General features: G+C 34.9%; 3 protein-coding genes and 1 pseudogene across 3 annotated transcripts; 2 read left to right on the top strand and 2 right to left on the bottom strand.

Annotated features, from left to right (window-relative positions):
• Positions 1-64: 64 nt before the first annotated feature.
• On the bottom strand, positions 65-2004 carry LOC108814638 (indole glucosinolate O-methyltransferase 5). Its single transcript, XM_018587252.2, has 3 exons — positions 1439-2004; positions 593-965; positions 65-496 (listed from the first exon to the last, which is right to left on the bottom strand). Exons 1-3 carry the CDS (start codon positions 1879-1881, stop codon positions 197-199), a joined length of 1116 nt encoding a protein of 371 aa, XP_018442754.1. The 5' UTR covers positions 1882-2004; the 3' UTR covers positions 65-196.
• A 4057-nt stretch (positions 2005-6061) lies between these two features.
• LOC108817592 (exocyst complex component SEC5A) lies at positions 6062-12512 on the top strand. The gene is made up of 21 exons (XM_018590321.2): positions 6062-6601; positions 6806-6960; positions 7034-7119; positions 7242-7436; positions 7518-7645; positions 7725-7883; positions 8009-8113; positions 8439-8513; positions 8794-8931; positions 9024-9209; positions 9369-9497; positions 9635-9761; positions 9849-10059; positions 10382-10497; positions 10633-10861; positions 11056-11149; positions 11224-11301; positions 11381-11437; positions 11533-11682; positions 11787-11999; positions 12090-12512. The coding sequence occupies exons 1-21, from the start codon at positions 6188-6190 to the stop codon at positions 12300-12302; spliced, it is 3258 nt and encodes a 1085-aa protein (XP_018445823.1). The 5' UTR covers positions 6062-6187; the 3' UTR covers positions 12303-12512.
• On the bottom strand, positions 12431-13550 carry LOC108817593 (sm-like protein LSM3B). Its single transcript, XM_018590322.2, has 3 exons — positions 13361-13550; positions 13068-13163; positions 12431-12670 (listed from the first exon to the last, which is right to left on the bottom strand). The coding sequence occupies exons 1-3, from the start codon at positions 13475-13477 to the stop codon at positions 12590-12592; spliced, it is 294 nt and encodes a 97-aa protein (XP_018445824.1). The 5' UTR covers positions 13478-13550; the 3' UTR covers positions 12431-12589.
• A 2039-nt stretch (positions 13551-15589) lies between these two features.
• Positions 15590-16554, top strand: LOC130498029 (uncharacterized; annotated as a pseudogene).
• The last annotated feature ends 1400 nt before the right edge of the window (positions 16555-17954 follow it).

The following is a 17954-nucleotide window of genomic DNA, read 5'->3' on the forward strand; positions in this document are numbered from 1 at the left end:
ACAACCATTTGTGGAATAGACTAAAGATGATAGTAGAAGACAGAATACATTCTTACAGATAAAAAAGAGAAACATGTTATATTTTGTTTATTAGAGTTTTGAATTACAATGTGAACTCAAGATCCATAAAACTTTTATTACCAGAGACACTTCAGCCTCTTTTTAGAACATATAAGAGGAGCTTACAACTTTAAGTCTATTTAGAGAACTCAATGACCCACAGATGATAAGCTTGGCATACAAACTTGCAACTGGCAAAACCAGTGTTTGCAGCCATAGCTTCATACTCAGCCCTTGATCTCTCTTTTCCGCCAGAGCATTGTGTGAGCATCAACAAATCCATGTCAAATGCAATGTTGGACTGCACATCAGCACTCTCTGCCTCATCTGGCATAACTAGTTCCATGATAATCACTTTCCCATTCTCCGGCAACGCTTTCCAGCAGTTCTTGAGAATCTTTTCGCTGTCTTCATCACTCCAATCATGAAGCATACGCTGTAAAACATATGAAGAAAGTAAGTGCCAGACAGAATACAGTGAGAAGTATTAACATATTAAACAAGAGTTTGAAAACTTGTTGTTGGGTCTTACTTTCAATATGATGGCATCTCCGCTTGGGATTTCTACAAACATATCTCCAGCCACATGCTCCACATTAGGATAAGAAGGTGCTTGTGTCAAAGCACAAGTTAGATCAAAATTGATACCCTTAATGTTTGGATACTTTGAAGTAACAAAACCTAGTGTGTTTCCAACTCCTCCTCCTACATCAACCAACACATTAACTCCTTCGAAACCTTTGTAAACTTCTAGAAACTTCTGTAAAACCCCAACGCTGAATCCAGTCCGGTTAAAGAGTTTGCTTAGTCTCTCATCTGTGCCCATATAATCAAAGAGCTTCAACCCACCGTTGGCACGAGCAAATGCGTCTCCTCCTTCTAGCACCACATCTTTCAGTTGTGCCCTGAAAGTTTTCATTATTTAGCAAAGAAACTCTTCTTTGGTAGTATCTTGCAGTTCTAAAATTCGGTTTAAGCAAGTCGATAGAATCATCATCATAAATAAGTTTCAATCGGCCTAAATTATTTTGAACTCATCTAAATATAGGTAAATTTAAGTAGTTCTTACAAATAATTTTTCTTTAATTAAGTGATGATCCTTTTTCTTTTCAACTTTGTTTCTTAGTAAAGGTTCACAAGATTGTTTGATTTCTTTTTAGTATTTCATCTTTTACATTTTATCAAAGGAATTTTTTAATTAAACACAAAATTATAAATAACTAATATAAATATAAAGTATCTAGTAAATAAATATCTAATATTCATTTTATCTAGGCCCCAAATAATTTGTTTTTGGCGTTAATAGTTTATAAAGTTATTGCCTACCGATTTTTTGAACATTTTGTATTGTGGGAGAAAAGCTCAAGAAAGTAATTACCATGTGTTGAGGAAGACACTGTCGAGTTCAAGTATGAATTGGGAAGCAAGTGTACCCATTTCTTCTATATTGTATCTCAAGAAATACTTACAAATGGGTTCGGCTTTGTATACTCTCTCATCATCTACGACTTGGCATTTGACCATTGAGTAACTGGCGAGTAAACGAAGCATACGGTCCAACAAAACCGGTGCTTCAGGATTACTAGGCGTTGTAGGAAGCCTAGTAGCTATCTCAGACGGTTTGAGGAATGAACTGGATCCATTGACACCATCAGCACGAGCAGCCAAGTAGAGGGTGTCGATGACACCAAGTTCGATGGCGGCTTTGAAAACCATTGGGAAGGTTATGTAATTGGCTAGCCTCACTGCCCTCAAACCAAGCTCGGTCTCATCATCTCCCTTAATTTCATTCATGGGTTTAGCGTCTGAAAGGTATCCCATTTTTTTTGCTGCCTTCTTCTACGTCAGGGTAATGTTTTTTAGATCAAAAGAAAGAGAAGAGGAGGATCTTTTATTGCATATGCTTATTTTTCTTCCATCTTTGTGGTTCCTTTTGTAGGCGACGAATTAAGCGTCATCAAGCTCTACAGTACTTTAGTTGTAATAATTTCCTTATGCAGTGCATAAAAGATTATTAACATTATTTATTTATTTTAGGTTGACGGTCCAGTGTAGGCTGCTAAATAATTGTGTCGGCGATCACGTGATTTTTGAGGGCGTTCCAAAATCTCTAGAGCCGGGCACTGCGACACTTTCTACTATAAGATGTTATCAAAATGTATTCCTTTAAAACAATTAGGCACGTGAAACACGCAAAAAGGGTGTATATCTGAACATTTTGGTACTAACTTTTTAACACGCAAGATCATGAGGGTGGATAACTAAAAGTTACATAATACTAAATAATTATAATTTTTAGATGAGTATTTAAAACTAGAAAGTGTATATATATTTTAGATACATACTTTATATAATTTTATTTTATAATTTTAGATACTTTTTTCATTTTAGTAATGGACATATGCTCTAACATCATTTTGTTGGAAGTGAAGAATTTCTTATTAAAATGGTTTGAAAAAAGTTGACAACTTTTGACATGGTATATGATGTAGAAACTACTAAGGTATGTATTTTTTTTGGTAACACTACTAAGATATGCATATTGGTGAAATATTATATCAGAAATACCTTAGGATAACCTTAAAGTTTTTTTTGTCTCAAATATAGTTTCTTAGGATTAAAATGATAAAAATATTTCATTAAAATTATGGTGCTTCGTTGGTATCAATACTATTAATTTTGGATCATGCCCCATTGATATTAGTTGAGTCCAAAAAAAAATACAAATGCTATATATAACTGCCTAATCGTATGATGACTGTATATATACATAACCAACAATTTATATAACTGCTCTGATATGTCACGAGTTTTTAAATTTGGATATGGGCCTTAATTTTTTTTTCCAAATCGAAATATGGCCCTTGATATGTCACGAGATTTTAAAAGAAATATAATTTGTTTTTAACAATTCAAGTGGACTTTTTCATTTACAATGAGAGCAAATTTTCAAAAGTTATTCTTAATTGCATCAAAAGTTATTCTTAATTGTATCAAAAATTATTGTGACATAATAATAATATTATTATAATTATATATGATATCAAAATCATGAAAATTTAATGAAAAACATATAATTTCATCTATTTAATTACTATGAGAATATTTTTAAAATTTGCTATACTTTTAAAAAAAGATATACTTCTTTTTTATAATTAAATTAAAAAATATTTATGTCAAATCACTATGAGACATGTGTATACTTAGACAACATCACAAATTCAATCAAATTATCATAACCTCTTACTAATAATAATAGTAAAATTTAACACAAATATGATTACATGGAAAAATACAAATATGTAATTAAATTTGCGTGGAAAAAAATATATATAACAAAACAAATTACAAAAAATGTTACAAAGAAACGGATAGATGGGCATATGATTACGAAGAAACCTACATACGGACATATGATTACGAAGAAACGAACGTATATCGAATCAACTTTAAATTGCTATCATTTTATAAAATAAAATTTAATAAAGATTTATATACAAATAAGGTTACAAAAACAGAAATATGATTACAATGAAAAACATAAATATAAAATTAAATTTCTAAAGAAAAATTAGAAAAAAAATATACCCGCCCTTCGAAGGACGGGTTAGAACCTAGTTACATATTATAACCCACTTCAAGGAGCAAGGTCTTAAACATCGAGCTTTGATTTACTATAAATACAGATAAAAGTTTTAATTTTTTTTTAAATTAAAAAATAATAAAAAATTATAGTTTTGAATTATATGTTTTCAAATTTGAATTTTTTATATATTTATTTTTTTGATTTTTTGTTTATTTTTTTGAAATTCGAAAATGCTTTTGAAACTATTAAATAAAATTATTTTTAATTTTTATTTTATAAACTTTTAAACTCCAATCCCAAACCACATCCATTAACTCTAAACTTTATTAGTGCAAATCTGCATAAGAAACTTTAGACATACAACTCAGTGAGCCTCATGTTAAATTCATTTATAACGTATTTTAGTGTGCAGCTTCATTACCTCACGACAGGAGCAATATTCTTTTTTTCTTTTGCTACGAATGTTAATATCATTTCAAAATGAAAAAAAAGGTTCAGTTCTTACAGAATAAACCTAGTTGAAAAATGTTTCCAAGGCAAAAAAAATATAACAGAGAAGCATTATAACTATAAGTGAAAAAGAGCCTAATAAATTAAGCTAAGCAAAGAGATAGTAAATATATATCCTAATAATTAAGGCTTCAATTGGAATGCTAAATTATAGAATTGAATTGTTTGAAATGCATCATTCTCTAGAGTTCCAAAATATACTTACCAGTTACATGGAATACTTTTTGAAATCAATTCCACATATTCCAAAAATGAAATAAAACTTAAAAATAAATCATTTGTAAAATCTATTACATTTGTTCCATAATAAAAAAGATCGTGAATGTGTGGAGTAATTGGAATTCCAATTCCAATATCTTTTTTTTTCCAATAACAATTTCAATTTCTATTCCATTTTATTTATCAGACTATTTTTTATTTAATATATAATTATTCCTTTTATTTATGTATTCCTTCTAGGAATAACCAGCTACAATTGAAGCATTATTGCATGTCTTCCATCCATGTAGCTTATATATCCCAAAAAAATATAGGCTATCCACCTATAAGAGCTAATTTTCAACACGGGAATTAATTAACAACAGAGAACAAAACACTCATCCAGCAGAATGACAAGCAGTCTCATCTTATTCAATGCAACAGTGAACTCTGTGTTCCTCATTCTTCATAGAAATCTATATTCTTAGAGCATCATTAACCTTTAAAATTTCTTTTGAGTTTCTGCCCATAAAAATAAAAACAAATACAGATCCCTAATAAGTGTCAACTGTTTCAAAACTAAAAACATTTCTCTCACAGTTTCGAAAGAGAAAAAAAAGCGAAAGAACAGAAAAAAGCGAACTGAGAAAACTTAATTCCAACCTGCTGTCGTGATGGTGCCCTTAGCTCAATCTATAGCAATATTTAATCTTTTCTGAAGTCATCGCTTCCTTTCTCGGTGATAAGGCACACGACGGAGATGACAACCTGTCTTTGGAGAGACGGTGAGTCAAAGATGAAGTGGAGGTGTAGAGAGTCGGGTTTTAGAATCGGAAATAAAGTTAAATCTAAATTTTTATTTTCAGATCTAGTCTGATATTTCATCGGTGATGGCGCGTGGATGGGGTAAGATGACTCCTTTACTCCATTGGAACTTTCTGGTAGGTCGGTGAGATGGGTGAAGAGAGGTGCGACGAGTTGGATGAAAGTGGATGAAAGCCCTAAAGCTTATAACTGAGACTTTTCCATTTCTTCCATCGCTACGGTGCGCTTTCCAGTTTGGATTTACTGTCCGGTTTACCACAAAGTAAGGTAATAGTCGACGATGGTATGAACCAAAACTGGAATACGCCATTCGGGCGATGATGCTGCTGAGACACAGACTCGATTCATATGGTTTAGAGACCAATAGTTTGAACACATTACAGTCCTAACATTGGATTATAGTCTGCTTATTTGTCTATTTTGTTTTATTCTTTGATTTTGTAGGCAAATCAACAATGATGCACTTAATTAAAAGAATTTTGATTGAATACATTTTTACATTCATTCAAAGAAAAAAAAAATATAATTTCTCTTTTTTATTAGAGTGATTTCGATCTAATCGGCGCAGGTGGTAACGTCAAACATATTGAAACTATTTGTTATAAAAAAATATAATTTACTTATTTTATTTTGGGTTTTCTGCCTGTGACACTTGACAAAATATTTTACAAAATTTGTGTTTTAATAATTACATAAGCAAAACTTAATAAATGGAGAGTAAAATAAATATAATTTGGTTTATTTAAATACCAAAACAAAGTAGTAATTTATGAAAAATCAAGTTCACAAGTTTTTTTATTTTTTGTTGACAAGTTCACAAGTTCGAAGAACAATCTTTGTAATTTTATTTTTATTTTTGCAAATATATTTCCACAAACAAAAAAAAAGATAAAAAAAAAAGAAAAGTCACACAAAATCACAAAACTGAGAGTCTCCGATCGAAACCTCTCATCAGATCTCAACGATTAGCTTCAACCGATCATCATCATCATCTGATCAGCGCGAACCATGTCGAGCGACGACGAAGACGAGCTTCTTCAAATGGCGCTGAAGGAGCAATCTCAGAGAGATCTCACCTACCAGAAGCCTCCTTCCTCTTCCTCCCGCAAGCCCGTCGCCAATCTAGTCCAGCAGCCGCGTCAGCAGAAGCCCGCTCCTCCGAAGAAATCTTCCGCGTCGGCTGCTGCTGCTCGGAAGCCTTCGATGGACGACGACGACGAGTCGGAGGTGGAATTGCTCAGCATTTCGAGCGGGGACGATGATTTGGAGAGGGATCGGGAGACGCGCGGTGGCGGCGGCGGAGTGGGGAAAGGGAGAGGCAGCGATGCGAGGGAGAGAGGAGGAGGGAGAGCGAAGAAGGAGGATGATGGGGCTTGGGATGGTGAGGAGCCTGATTGTTGGAAACGCGTCAATGAAGCTGAGGTAATGTGATGTTGGAAGTTAGAAGGATGACGTGGATTTAGTTTATCATCATTAGTTTCTTGAGTGGATTTGATGTTAGAGAGCCTAAACTCAAGGTCGTTAGTGATGTTAGAAGTTAGAAGGATGACGTTATGGTGGAATTCAATTGGGGAAGATGTGCATTTTTTGCTTTAATTCCGATTTGACATTATTTTTTGGTGGCAGCTTGCACGTAGGGTTCGGGATATGCGGGAATCAAGAACAGCACATGTGGTTCAGAAACTAGAGGATAAGGCACCTGCTCCAGGGAAGAAAGTGGTGTTGACTAGTTTGCAGTCACTCCCTCGTGGGATGGAATGTATTGACCCACTCAAACTAGGGTAACTGCTCTTATTCTCTGAGATAGATAATGGGAGGAGGACTTATCTGAGCCTGACTTTGTGTACTATATAGGATCATAGACAACAAGACACTGAGATTAATCACTGAGCGGTCAGGCAGCCCATCAAAATCTGAGAAAGTGGATAACACACTTCGCGGTATGTCTTTCTTCTCAATAACTACAACTTGAATAGTAAATTTGGTATTTTGGAGGGGTATCTGCTGGATTATTTCTAGTTCTCTAAATGCTATTTCACTAACCACTTTGGATTATTTGCAGAGAAATTGATTTACTTCTCTGATCATTTCGATCCGAAGCTGTTTCTTTCTCGCATCCACCAACACACAAGTGCAGCAGATCTGGAGGCTGGTGCCCTTGGCCTGAAAAGTGACTTAAAGGGTCGAAATTTGCAAAAGAAACAATTGGTGAAAGACAATTTTGACTGCTTCGTCTCATGTAAAACAACAATTGATGGTATGCATGTATTATTGCACTAATTGAATGATTTGTCTTCTTCTATCGTACTGATGTCTAGAGTATTCATTTCCTTATTAGATATTGAGACAAAACTGAAGCGGATTGAATCAGATCCAGAAGGGTCAGGAACTACTCATCTGTTCAACTGTATGAAAAGTGTGACATCAAGGGCCACTCGTGCATTTGAACCTCTTTTTGAGAGACAGGTTGGTGTGGTCTTATTCTGGATTTTTGCTGCCACTCTCTTTCAACTTGTTTTGAAGCCTTTTTCACAATCATTTTTAGGCTCAAGCAGAGAAAATCAGGTCTGTACAAGGAATGCTTCAGAGATTCCGGACACTCTTCAACTTACCCAGTATCATTCGTAACAGTATTAGTAAGGGTGAATATGATCTGGCTGTTCGAGAATACAAGAAAGCGAAATCTATTGCTCTCCCTTCTCACGTATGCCTAAATTTTCTATCCCACTCTCTTGAGACAAATGCTATTCATTTTCCTATAAGCACTGAATCTTTTATTACGATTTTGTTTACTTCTTAACAAAGCTCTTGACAACAAGCTGTTTTCAGGTAAATATACTCAAGCGTGTACTCGAGGAGGTTGAGAAAATTATGCTGGAATTTAAAGGCACTCTTTACAAGTCTATGGAAGATCCAAAGATAGACTTTACAAGTGTATGTCAGTTATTATCCATTTAATTCTAGTGCCAATTAGTAATTGAACTGAACAGTTCTTCATTCAAATAGTCACCAAATGCATAATTGCATAATACTGCTATCAAGCCAATATTTCAGTCTCGTGTTCATCTTATCTGCTGTCACCAGTTTTAACTTGCATTAAAATCTTTTCCTTTTTCATTTTTTCCAGGTTTGTACATCAAAGTGACTAATTTTTTTCCTTATATAGATCCTTTTACTTGATTTCTGCATACTTCCTCTTGATAACTTTTAGAAACCACGCTTGACACATTCAAGTTAACTGTATTTTGCTTCATTTTAGCTGGAAAACACTGTGAGGCTTTTGCTGGAGCTGGAACCCGAATCAGATCCTGTGTGGCATTATCTGAATGTTGAGGTTGGTATATTCGAAGATTACTTTTACTTCACCTTACTATGTTTTGCGTAGTATCCAGTTTCCTAATAGATCTACTTTGAGTATCTGAGTGGCGCGTAGCTTGTAAAATCATTTATGTGTTTCTTTTATGATTGATGTCTTCACTATTAGCATAGTACCTCTATAGAATTGGGAAACACAAATATTTAACTTGTATGTGTATGTGTATCTCCCACACTTTTTGTTACAATCATTGTGTTATCTCCATAACGCCATCTGTCTGGGCTCTTTAATTTACCAGAATCATAGAATACACGGCTTGCTTGAGAAGTGTACATATGATCATGAAGCAAGGGTGGAAATTTTGCGGAATGAGACCAATGAGAGAGCCATCTCGGATGCGAAGTGGCAACAGATTCAACAAAATGTCGTTCCATATGTGAGTCCAACATTAAGAATAGCTATATATCACTAGAAGACTATTTGAGATTCAGTTCTGTAGGCGATAACATGCGTTATTAAATCGTTTAGTCAGATGCTGCATCTTCTAATGAAAATAATGAAGTTCAAGTTGACCTACAATCAGTGGAGCTTCCCAGCGAAGAGATTGATGCGTTGAAGGGGAGATACATCAAAAGGTTGACTGCTGTGCTTGTGCATCATATCCCTTTGTTTTGGAAGACAGCTATCTCAGTTTTCAGTGGAAAATTTGCCAAGGTATCTGCTTTCCTTTCTGCTTACGTACCTATGCTATCCCAAGTAGATTAATTTTGTCGTGTTATTATCCCTTATACTGAGGGTGTTACCTGCATATTTCTTTCTTAAAAAGGAGATAACTCTTCATTTGAATTTGAATATAAATTCTTATCTGTCCAGTCCTCCCAAGTTACTGATAATTCAGCCAATAAAGCTGAGGAGAAAGTCACAGAGGCAAGGTATTCAACTCATTCTTTGGAAGAAGTTGCTGCCATGATACGCAAGACTATATCTGTCTATGAAGCAAAGGTGGTGGTTTTTTATTATTTTTTTATTGATTGACCTTTCCAGTGAAGCTTCTCTTCATCTTGGAACGGGAAACCCCTCGGTATATGTACCATAACTTTGTTCTAAATATTCTTTTTTCATGATTATGGCTGTTGTAGGTTCACAGCACATTTTGTGATTTTGATGAATCATGCATTCTCCGCCCATTTATGAGTGACGCCATTAACGAAGTATCAAAAGCATGTCAATCTTTTGAAACCAAAGATTCAGCTCCCCACAGTGCTGGTATTTGAAATGATTCTGAGGCTTGAGCCTGATGTTTAGTTTAAATTATACTAAGATGCAGTGTATGTTTTTTGGTACTTATGGCAGTTGTCGCACTAAGAAAAGTCCAGGCGGAAATCACTAAGATTTATATTCAAAGGATTTGCTCTTGGATGAGGGCATCCACGGAAGGAATATCAAAAGAGGAGACGTGGGTCCCTGTTTCTATTCTCGAAAGGAATAGATCTCCGTATGCCATCTCATACTTGCCTCTTGCATTCCGTTCAGTTATTGTCTCTGGGATGGAACAAATCAATCTGTAAGTTTCAAGTGTATTTTGTTAAACGTATATAAAACAGTTGCAGTGTCTGGTGTACTACAAATATAGAGGGCACTATTGCTGTTTATTTATTTTCATGGAAGTTGAAATGTATAGACCCAGTCTTTGCTATTTTATTGTGCTAGCTGTTCCAGACAGAACTACAACAGTCACTAATTGTTGCTCTAGCTTGTCCATAATTACCAACGACTTGTGTGCGATGTTATGTAATAGTAGATGTGCTTTATATGCTTTTAATTTCCTTGTTGTTACTACAGTGTTTACTTCCTTTGGATCTTCATTTGTGTGGATCTTTTTTCAGGATGATTTTGTCTGTCAAAGGTGAAGCTGCCAAGTCAGAAGATATGTTTGCCCAGATTGAGGAAATCTTGATATCTGTTAGAATGGCTTTTTTGAACTGCTTTCTGGATTTTGCTGGTACAACTTTTCACCATAATTCCTTGATAATAATATCCACGTGCAATTGCCCACATACCCCCATGGATGCATGAAAATGTACACATTTGTACAGTCATTAAGTTGATGTGCTAATTTGTCATCCCCATGTATCAGCTCACCTGGAGCAAATTGCTGCTGATCTCTCCCAAAGCACTTCAACACGAGAGGATTGGAGAAACGGATACTCTGATGATCAACAAGAAGTACCATCAGCCAATACCTACGGAAGTGTTGTCGATCCTCACAGGAGGTTGTTGATGGTCTTGAGTAATATAGGTTACTGCAAAGACGAACTTGCTTCAGAGCTTTACAACAAGTTCAAATACACCTGGTTGCAGTCTAGGTTGGTCCTTGCTTACTTGACGTCATTAGTGTGCTCTACCTCTTATCTAAGTGTTTAGACACAATTTGTGCATACTCGTTTGTGGTTTAATTATTTAAGCTTTAAGTTATAATTAAAAAAACTTGCCACTCTTGGGTGAATTGATGTATAGTGTTTCACTAGAGTAAGGATTCATTTTTTTTTCATTTTTTCAGGGACAATGATGAAGACAGCAGCGATCTTCAAGATCTAATTATGTCTTTCTCTGGTCTCGGGGAGAAGGTCCTCGAGCATTACACTTTTGCTAAGGTATTGTTTTTTTTGGTCTAAGAATGGTTTTGTAACTTGTTTGCAAATGGAACTGAAATTTTCCGTGTACTCAGGCAAATTTGATAAGAACAGCTGCCACAAATTATTTGCTGGACTCTGGTATTCAGTGGGGATCAGCACCTCAAGTGAAAGTAAGAAATCTTCAGTCGCCTCTTCATTTCTATAGAGAAAATAATTACTTAAAATAACTGCTCCCCATTCCTGTGTCAGGGCATACGAGATGCGGCTGTTGAGCTCTTGCACACTCTTGTAGCTGTCCATGCAGAGGTATTTGCTTCTTATATTCAGAAATGTGTACGGATGATTGTGTTTCCTCTTGTCTGACATTGACACTGTGATCCTAACAATTTTGTAAACTGCAGGTCTTTGCGGGTGCAAAACCACTACTGGACAAGATACTTGGCGTCCTGATCGAAGGTCTAGTCGACACTTTTCTCAGTCTTGTAGAAGAAAACAGAACAGATGATCTGAGTTCAATTGATGCAAATGGTTTCTGCCAACTCATGTTTGAGGTTACTTCTTGTTCTTTTCACCACAAGAGAACCTTAAATTGATTCTCCTGCTTAATCTCGTAGAGTTATGATAGTTAATTCTGGTTTTTGCACTACCGCTGCAGCTTGAATACTTTGAGACAGTACTTAATCTATATTTCACAAGCGATGCAACCGCGTCTCTGAAAACGCTACAAGGAACCGTGTTGGAGATTGCCATAGAGAGCATCAGTGAAGCAGTAGAGACTCCGGGGCATAACCGCAGACCAACTCGTGGCAGCGAAGACACAGTTTCAGATGACAGACAAGGATCATCTGTTTCAGCAGATGACCTCCTCGTAAACATCTTTTATTCCCCTTAAAAACTATTTTCAACAAATTTTTAACCAAACTTAATTCTTGAAACTCGTGATTGTTTTTGTGAACAGGCTCTAACGAAACAGTACTCAAGCGAATTGCTACAGTTAGAAATGGAGAGAACTCGTCTGAACACCGCATGCTTTGCAGAGTCAGTCCCGGTAGAGCCAACGCCTACATTACCCAAAACTGCGTACAGAGTGTCGATGGATTCTCCAAGTAGAAACTACAGAGGCTCACAATCATCAGGTTCTCCGGTTCATAGCCGACCCAGACGAAGATAAAAAGACAACTCTTTGTTTTTTTTTCTTTTTAAGTAACACCTTTTTGCACGTTAACGATTAACAATTCTTTGCGAGTGTTTGGTATGTTTGTGCTTCTTAAGAACTTGTCTTTACTTATAAAACTCAGATGGTTTGGGTTGTAATCAAGAATGGTCCCACGATGAAAAGTAAAACCAAAGAAGTTGAGAGGGAGAAACATTCCAAAGAAAACACATCTTCTTAAAGCATTTCGAGTTTTGGACGACACATAGTCACGAAGACATTTGTTTAAAGAGTTGATTTTTAGCTCAAGTTGTCCTCAGTGGTGGAGACACCAATATTACTCCATCTCCTCTCACAAATAGATACTGAATATTGCGCTTTGTCGTCTGCAACCAAGAGATAGCAACAAATCAAATCATAATATACAGCAGAAGACTAAACCCCACTTATACCTAGTCAGATCAGAAACTAGTACAACTAGAGAAGTCTCACCACACTAATGTGCCTATGGAGCTTAAAGAGACTTCATTACAGAGAAACAGCTAATCAATACTCTAAGCGTCTAAACTAGGGCAGCTACGTAAATGTAGTACACAGACTCATTGGGGATGAAAACTGTTATATTGGCGATAAGATTGTGAATGCTAAAAGACACTTTCTACATTTGTTCTCTAATATTACACCATCCTTAACTTGAGATATTTACTCCAATATCCATCAAAAACTATATAATAGTACTATAACATAAACCTATTAAGTTTAAGCAAAGAAAAAAGCAAGTACCCGGACAATCTCTTCGTATGTCTCGTCATCTATTTCCACAGTAGTGATAACTTCTTCAACATCACCCAGAATCATATTCAAATGCTGATCAAACGCCTGCTCAGGATAAACAAAACAAAATCAAACCTAACTTAAAAAGAGTTGTCGAAATCTTCCAAAAATTAATAACTTTGTCCGAAATTGAGGTTTCATCCATTTACAGCTAATCGCCGTAACTCGAGAACCGTTAACTAAAAAATCGAAACTTTCTAAAGCAAAGCCCTAGACTTTCAGGGCCAAAGAAAAAAACGTACGTGAAGCTTGCCGCGGAGTTGGCGGTCTGAGCGGAGCTTAACATAGATTCTCTCGTCTAGACTCAGACGAATCAGATCTAGTGGCTCCCTTACAGTGGCATCTTCCTCGCCGGACATTGTGTAAGAAGTTCACAGGTGGGTATAACTAACCTTCTCCGAGGGTTTCGATTATTTGACCGGATACAAACTCTGACCTCACGGAGGCTATTTACAGAAGTAAGGCCCAATTTTAGGCCCATATAGTGAAATAAAGCCTTAGTCTATATACCCAACAAAATGGGAACTAATTAACACTACATTCAATATTGCAAGATTGTATCATGTTTGTTATACTCACATTTGTATGGAAAGAAAGGATAAAAAGGTCACATTTCTACTTCCGTTTATTCAGAACTAGTAAATATACATTTATATTTATATTAGAATTTGAATTTGGAAAAAAAATTATCTAACATAGAAACAAATTTCATAATTGGCATTGTTACTATAGCCTAAAAAATTAAAATAAACATAAATTTATTTCTATTTTATTAAAAGTACACTTTTCAATTTTGTACTACATGCATTAAAATGTATGGAAATAAATTAAAAAGTTTGAAAATAAACAAAAGTAATTTGATAGATAGGTCCCAAATATCTTTTGATACATTGGATGTGAATAACATTTGTCATTTGTCACAAATATAAATTTCTTTCTTATCCTCAAAGATTTGTGTTGGCCGCACACATTCTCTCTCTTATTCATCTCAAAATCCTAGATTTTCGGCTTGGATTGCTATTTCTTTAAAGATGAGTATTGGTTACCAATTTTTTGTGCTTGACAATTTTTTGTGCTTAATAATTAGAATCATCTGTTATGCTGTTGAGTTTTTTTTCCATCTCAATTTCATTGATAACATTAGAACATACAAGGTTAAAACACTGAAGCCGACAGAACACATATACCTCCCGAAAGCTAAACCCAAAAAAAGGGATCTAAAACCCAAACACACGGGTAACAGATGAATTACTTAAACATAAACTAAATCCTAAACTCCTTCAAACAAACGCAGAAACAAATCAACACTAGATAAAAAGGCCACAAACTTAAACAATCTATGACAAACCGGTTTTCTTACCATGAACTAAGCAAGATAGCACTCAACAAAAAGAACAGAGACTTCATTTGAATCCTGAGTTCACAATAACAACACCTGCACCATCAATACTTCATCTGAACCACATTTTCACGATGACAACAACCAAACCCTAATACCTAAACCAAGGCACAAAACCGTGAAGAGACAACACCCGAGATAAGTTCCACCTCAACCACACCTTCATCTGAAGATTTCCAAGCCTCCACCTCATTGAATTGCTTCATCATACGAAGCCATAGAGGAAAAACATAGACTAAGAGCACCCCGGAAGAACACTTATTCAAGGTGTGAGAGAGGGACCTTTGTAAGCGGGAGAAAAAGAGGAAACCTGAAGCCATCTTCATCTCAAGGACCATGACCTTCACCTGCTCACCACACACAACCACGACACTGCTATACCGTTGCTGAATCAAAGATTAGTTAAAGCAGCCTTAAAATCCAAGAGAAAATAATCGGGTTCAACCCTCTCAAATTGTCGCAGAACCACTCTAAACAGGCTGTGAACAGCCACCACATCACAGGAGAGCCACAAAAGTTGAAACTTTACCTTGGTCAGAGACGCAGACAAAGACCGGACAAGGGTGAAACTTTATACACCACCGAGAGACACGTCCGCAGATCTACCAAAAGCTCATCAGATCTAGAAAACTAAATCTCTTCAAACTGAACTGCAGCAAAAATGGTAACAGCAGACAACTCTAAAGGGAGGAGAAGAAAGGATTCGTGAACAGACATGAAAAATAACGAAATCAGACTAGCTCCGGCGACCGCGAGAGGCAGCGGCCGCCGGCCTTAGGGTTTCATGCTAGAGAACTTTCTATTTTTTTTCTTTTAAGAAACGTGTTACACGCATGGTGATGGTCCTAGACTTCTGACAGTTGATTGATGCTGTTGAGTTTACTATTCATTTGATCTGAGAGTTTTTATTCCAAATTTGTATAGTTTAGGGTTAATATAAAATAGAGTTTTCTCGGATTATTCTTGATTTTGAGAAAACTATTCAAGATTTTTGAGGTTTTTACATGAGAGATCTTGGTCCAAATGTAATGGATCGTCCTCATACCAGGGCTCAAGCATTTCTTTTTCAATGATGATTCCTAGTGTTCATCATAACTTTTCAATAACCGAGTACAAGAATGGCCAAAGATGGACTGGCCAAGAAGATGATGGTGATGGTCATAACGAGTCAAACAAATCATCCACGAAAATCTCTCCTTGGGGACGTGTGAAATGGATGGATGAGATGGTGAAGCTGATGATAATTGTTCTTTTTTACCTCGGTGACAACGATCATAAACATGCAAGGAAAAGTAAGTGGAGATCAATTTTTAAATTCATGGACGAAAGGGGTCACCATTTCTCGCCGCAGAAATGTGAGGATAAGTTCAATGATCTTAATAAACTTTACAAGAAGATTAATGATATGCTTGGTAGAGGAACTTATTGTGATGTCAGTGAGAATTGTGTGCTCTTGGATAAGATTGTTTACTTGGATGAAATAAAGAAAGATGAAGTTAGGAAACTCATGAGCTAAAAAAAAAATTTACGAAGAGATGTGCTTGTACCATAATGGAAACAAGTTCCTCATGACCCTGCGTTACAGCGATCCTTGAGACTCAGATCGTGATGGTGATGAACATGTGAAACTCCAAAATGAAGATCTCGTTGATGGTGATGACTATGAGGAACCAAACATGTATCAGAAGGATTGTGGGGAAAGCTATGTTGGAGCCTCCTTAGGTGGTGAATTGAAGAGATTAAGACGCAACCAGAACCATGAATATCTTGGTCATCCTAATCATGCAAACAAGGGCTATGTTCCTCACTTGCATAAGCAGTGGACTAAGTATAAGTCTTTGGAGTTAGAAGAACTCAAGCTCCAAATTCAAACTGAGTTAATGGCGCTCGAGAGATAAAGAATCAAGTGGGAGAGATTTAGTCAGAAAGGAGATCAAAAGCTCCAAAGTATGATGATGGAAAATGAAAAATATGAAACTTGAGAATGAAAAGATGAAACTGGAATTGAAAGAAGTTAAACAGGGTACTATATTCTGAAGAACCCTGGAGGTTATACTTTTGACCTTATTGTTGCTTCAACTTTGATTAAAGAAACAAATTAATTATGACCAATGTAGTTACATCAAGAAGTGGTAAGAACTATAAAACAGTCAGGGGCGGACCCAGGTGTAGAAAGGATGTGGCACGTGCCACACTCTAAATATTACAAATTTCTTGTTTACTTATATGGACATATTGTCGTTAGCTCTCATGGTTCATAAGACTATTATGTGTCCCATCCTCTCTGAGTTCGAAGCCTTGAGGCTAGTGATATTTTTTTGTTAATTGTCTCTACACTTATTATCATCTTTCCTTTTTTCAAGCAAAATCTACAATGATTCTCTTCTTTCATTTTCTTTCTCTGACTTCGAATCTGTTTTGATTTCTTTTTAAAAAAACTTATTTTCTACATTTTTAATCACCTTTCCCTTTTTCATTTATTTCACTTCCTATAGTTATATATATATATATATATATATATATATATATATATATTACAATTGTTTTCTTTCTTTCTCTAATACTACTTTTTCCAAAATAAAAATATAATTTTATTTAATTTCACTCTAACAATTATTTATATTATTTTCAGTACTTAGATTAACATAAAAACTAAAATGAATAATTTAAAAAAAATATATATATATATATATATATATTAGGTGCTATATATAATTTTATACTATCACTAAAAATGGAATCTTTAAAATATTTAAAATTATAAGAAGTAAACTTTTAGTGATTAATGTAAATTTTAAAAAATATAATTTAGTAAAATAAATTAAAATTTAATATTTTAATATATAAATTATATTTAATATTTTAATATATATATATATATATATATGTTATATTTAATATTTTAATATATAGATATATATTGTGCCACATGATAAATTATTTTCTAGGTCCGCCTCTGAAAACAGTATCTAATTGTTTGCTTAATTTACCATTAGACACTATTTATTGTAATAAAGCTAAGAGTTGAAAATTTTGAGGTAAATATATGTTTTCATAATTGCTCATGTGTATTCTTGGTTTATCTTTTTCCATATATAGAAAGTGATTCAATATGCTTTTAGTTATGTAATGTAAATATCAGTGAGTTAGTGAAAGGGGCAAGAACTAAGAGTAATTTAGTTAAAGGGACAAGAACATATATAGAGTAACTCCTCAAATGACTACTCTAACTTAGCTTTCTTCCTTTGAGGAATTGATTTTCTCTAATGCTATGAGATTTTTAGGAGATTGATGATTTTTTTGAATATGTCTGATTTTTATTGGAAAAAAAAACAAATCAAATTATATGTATAATTGTTTTTGGCTTTGGAAAATTTCAATTTATTAATGTTCCAAAATAATTTCAATTAATGCAGACTCTCATTTTTTATATATGA

This window comes from Raphanus sativus, chromosome 7, assembly GCF_000801105.2.
Source record: "Raphanus sativus cultivar WK10039 chromosome 7, ASM80110v3, whole genome shotgun sequence".
In the NCBI taxonomy this organism is placed as follows: Eukaryota; Viridiplantae; Streptophyta; class Magnoliopsida; order Brassicales; family Brassicaceae; genus Raphanus; species Raphanus sativus.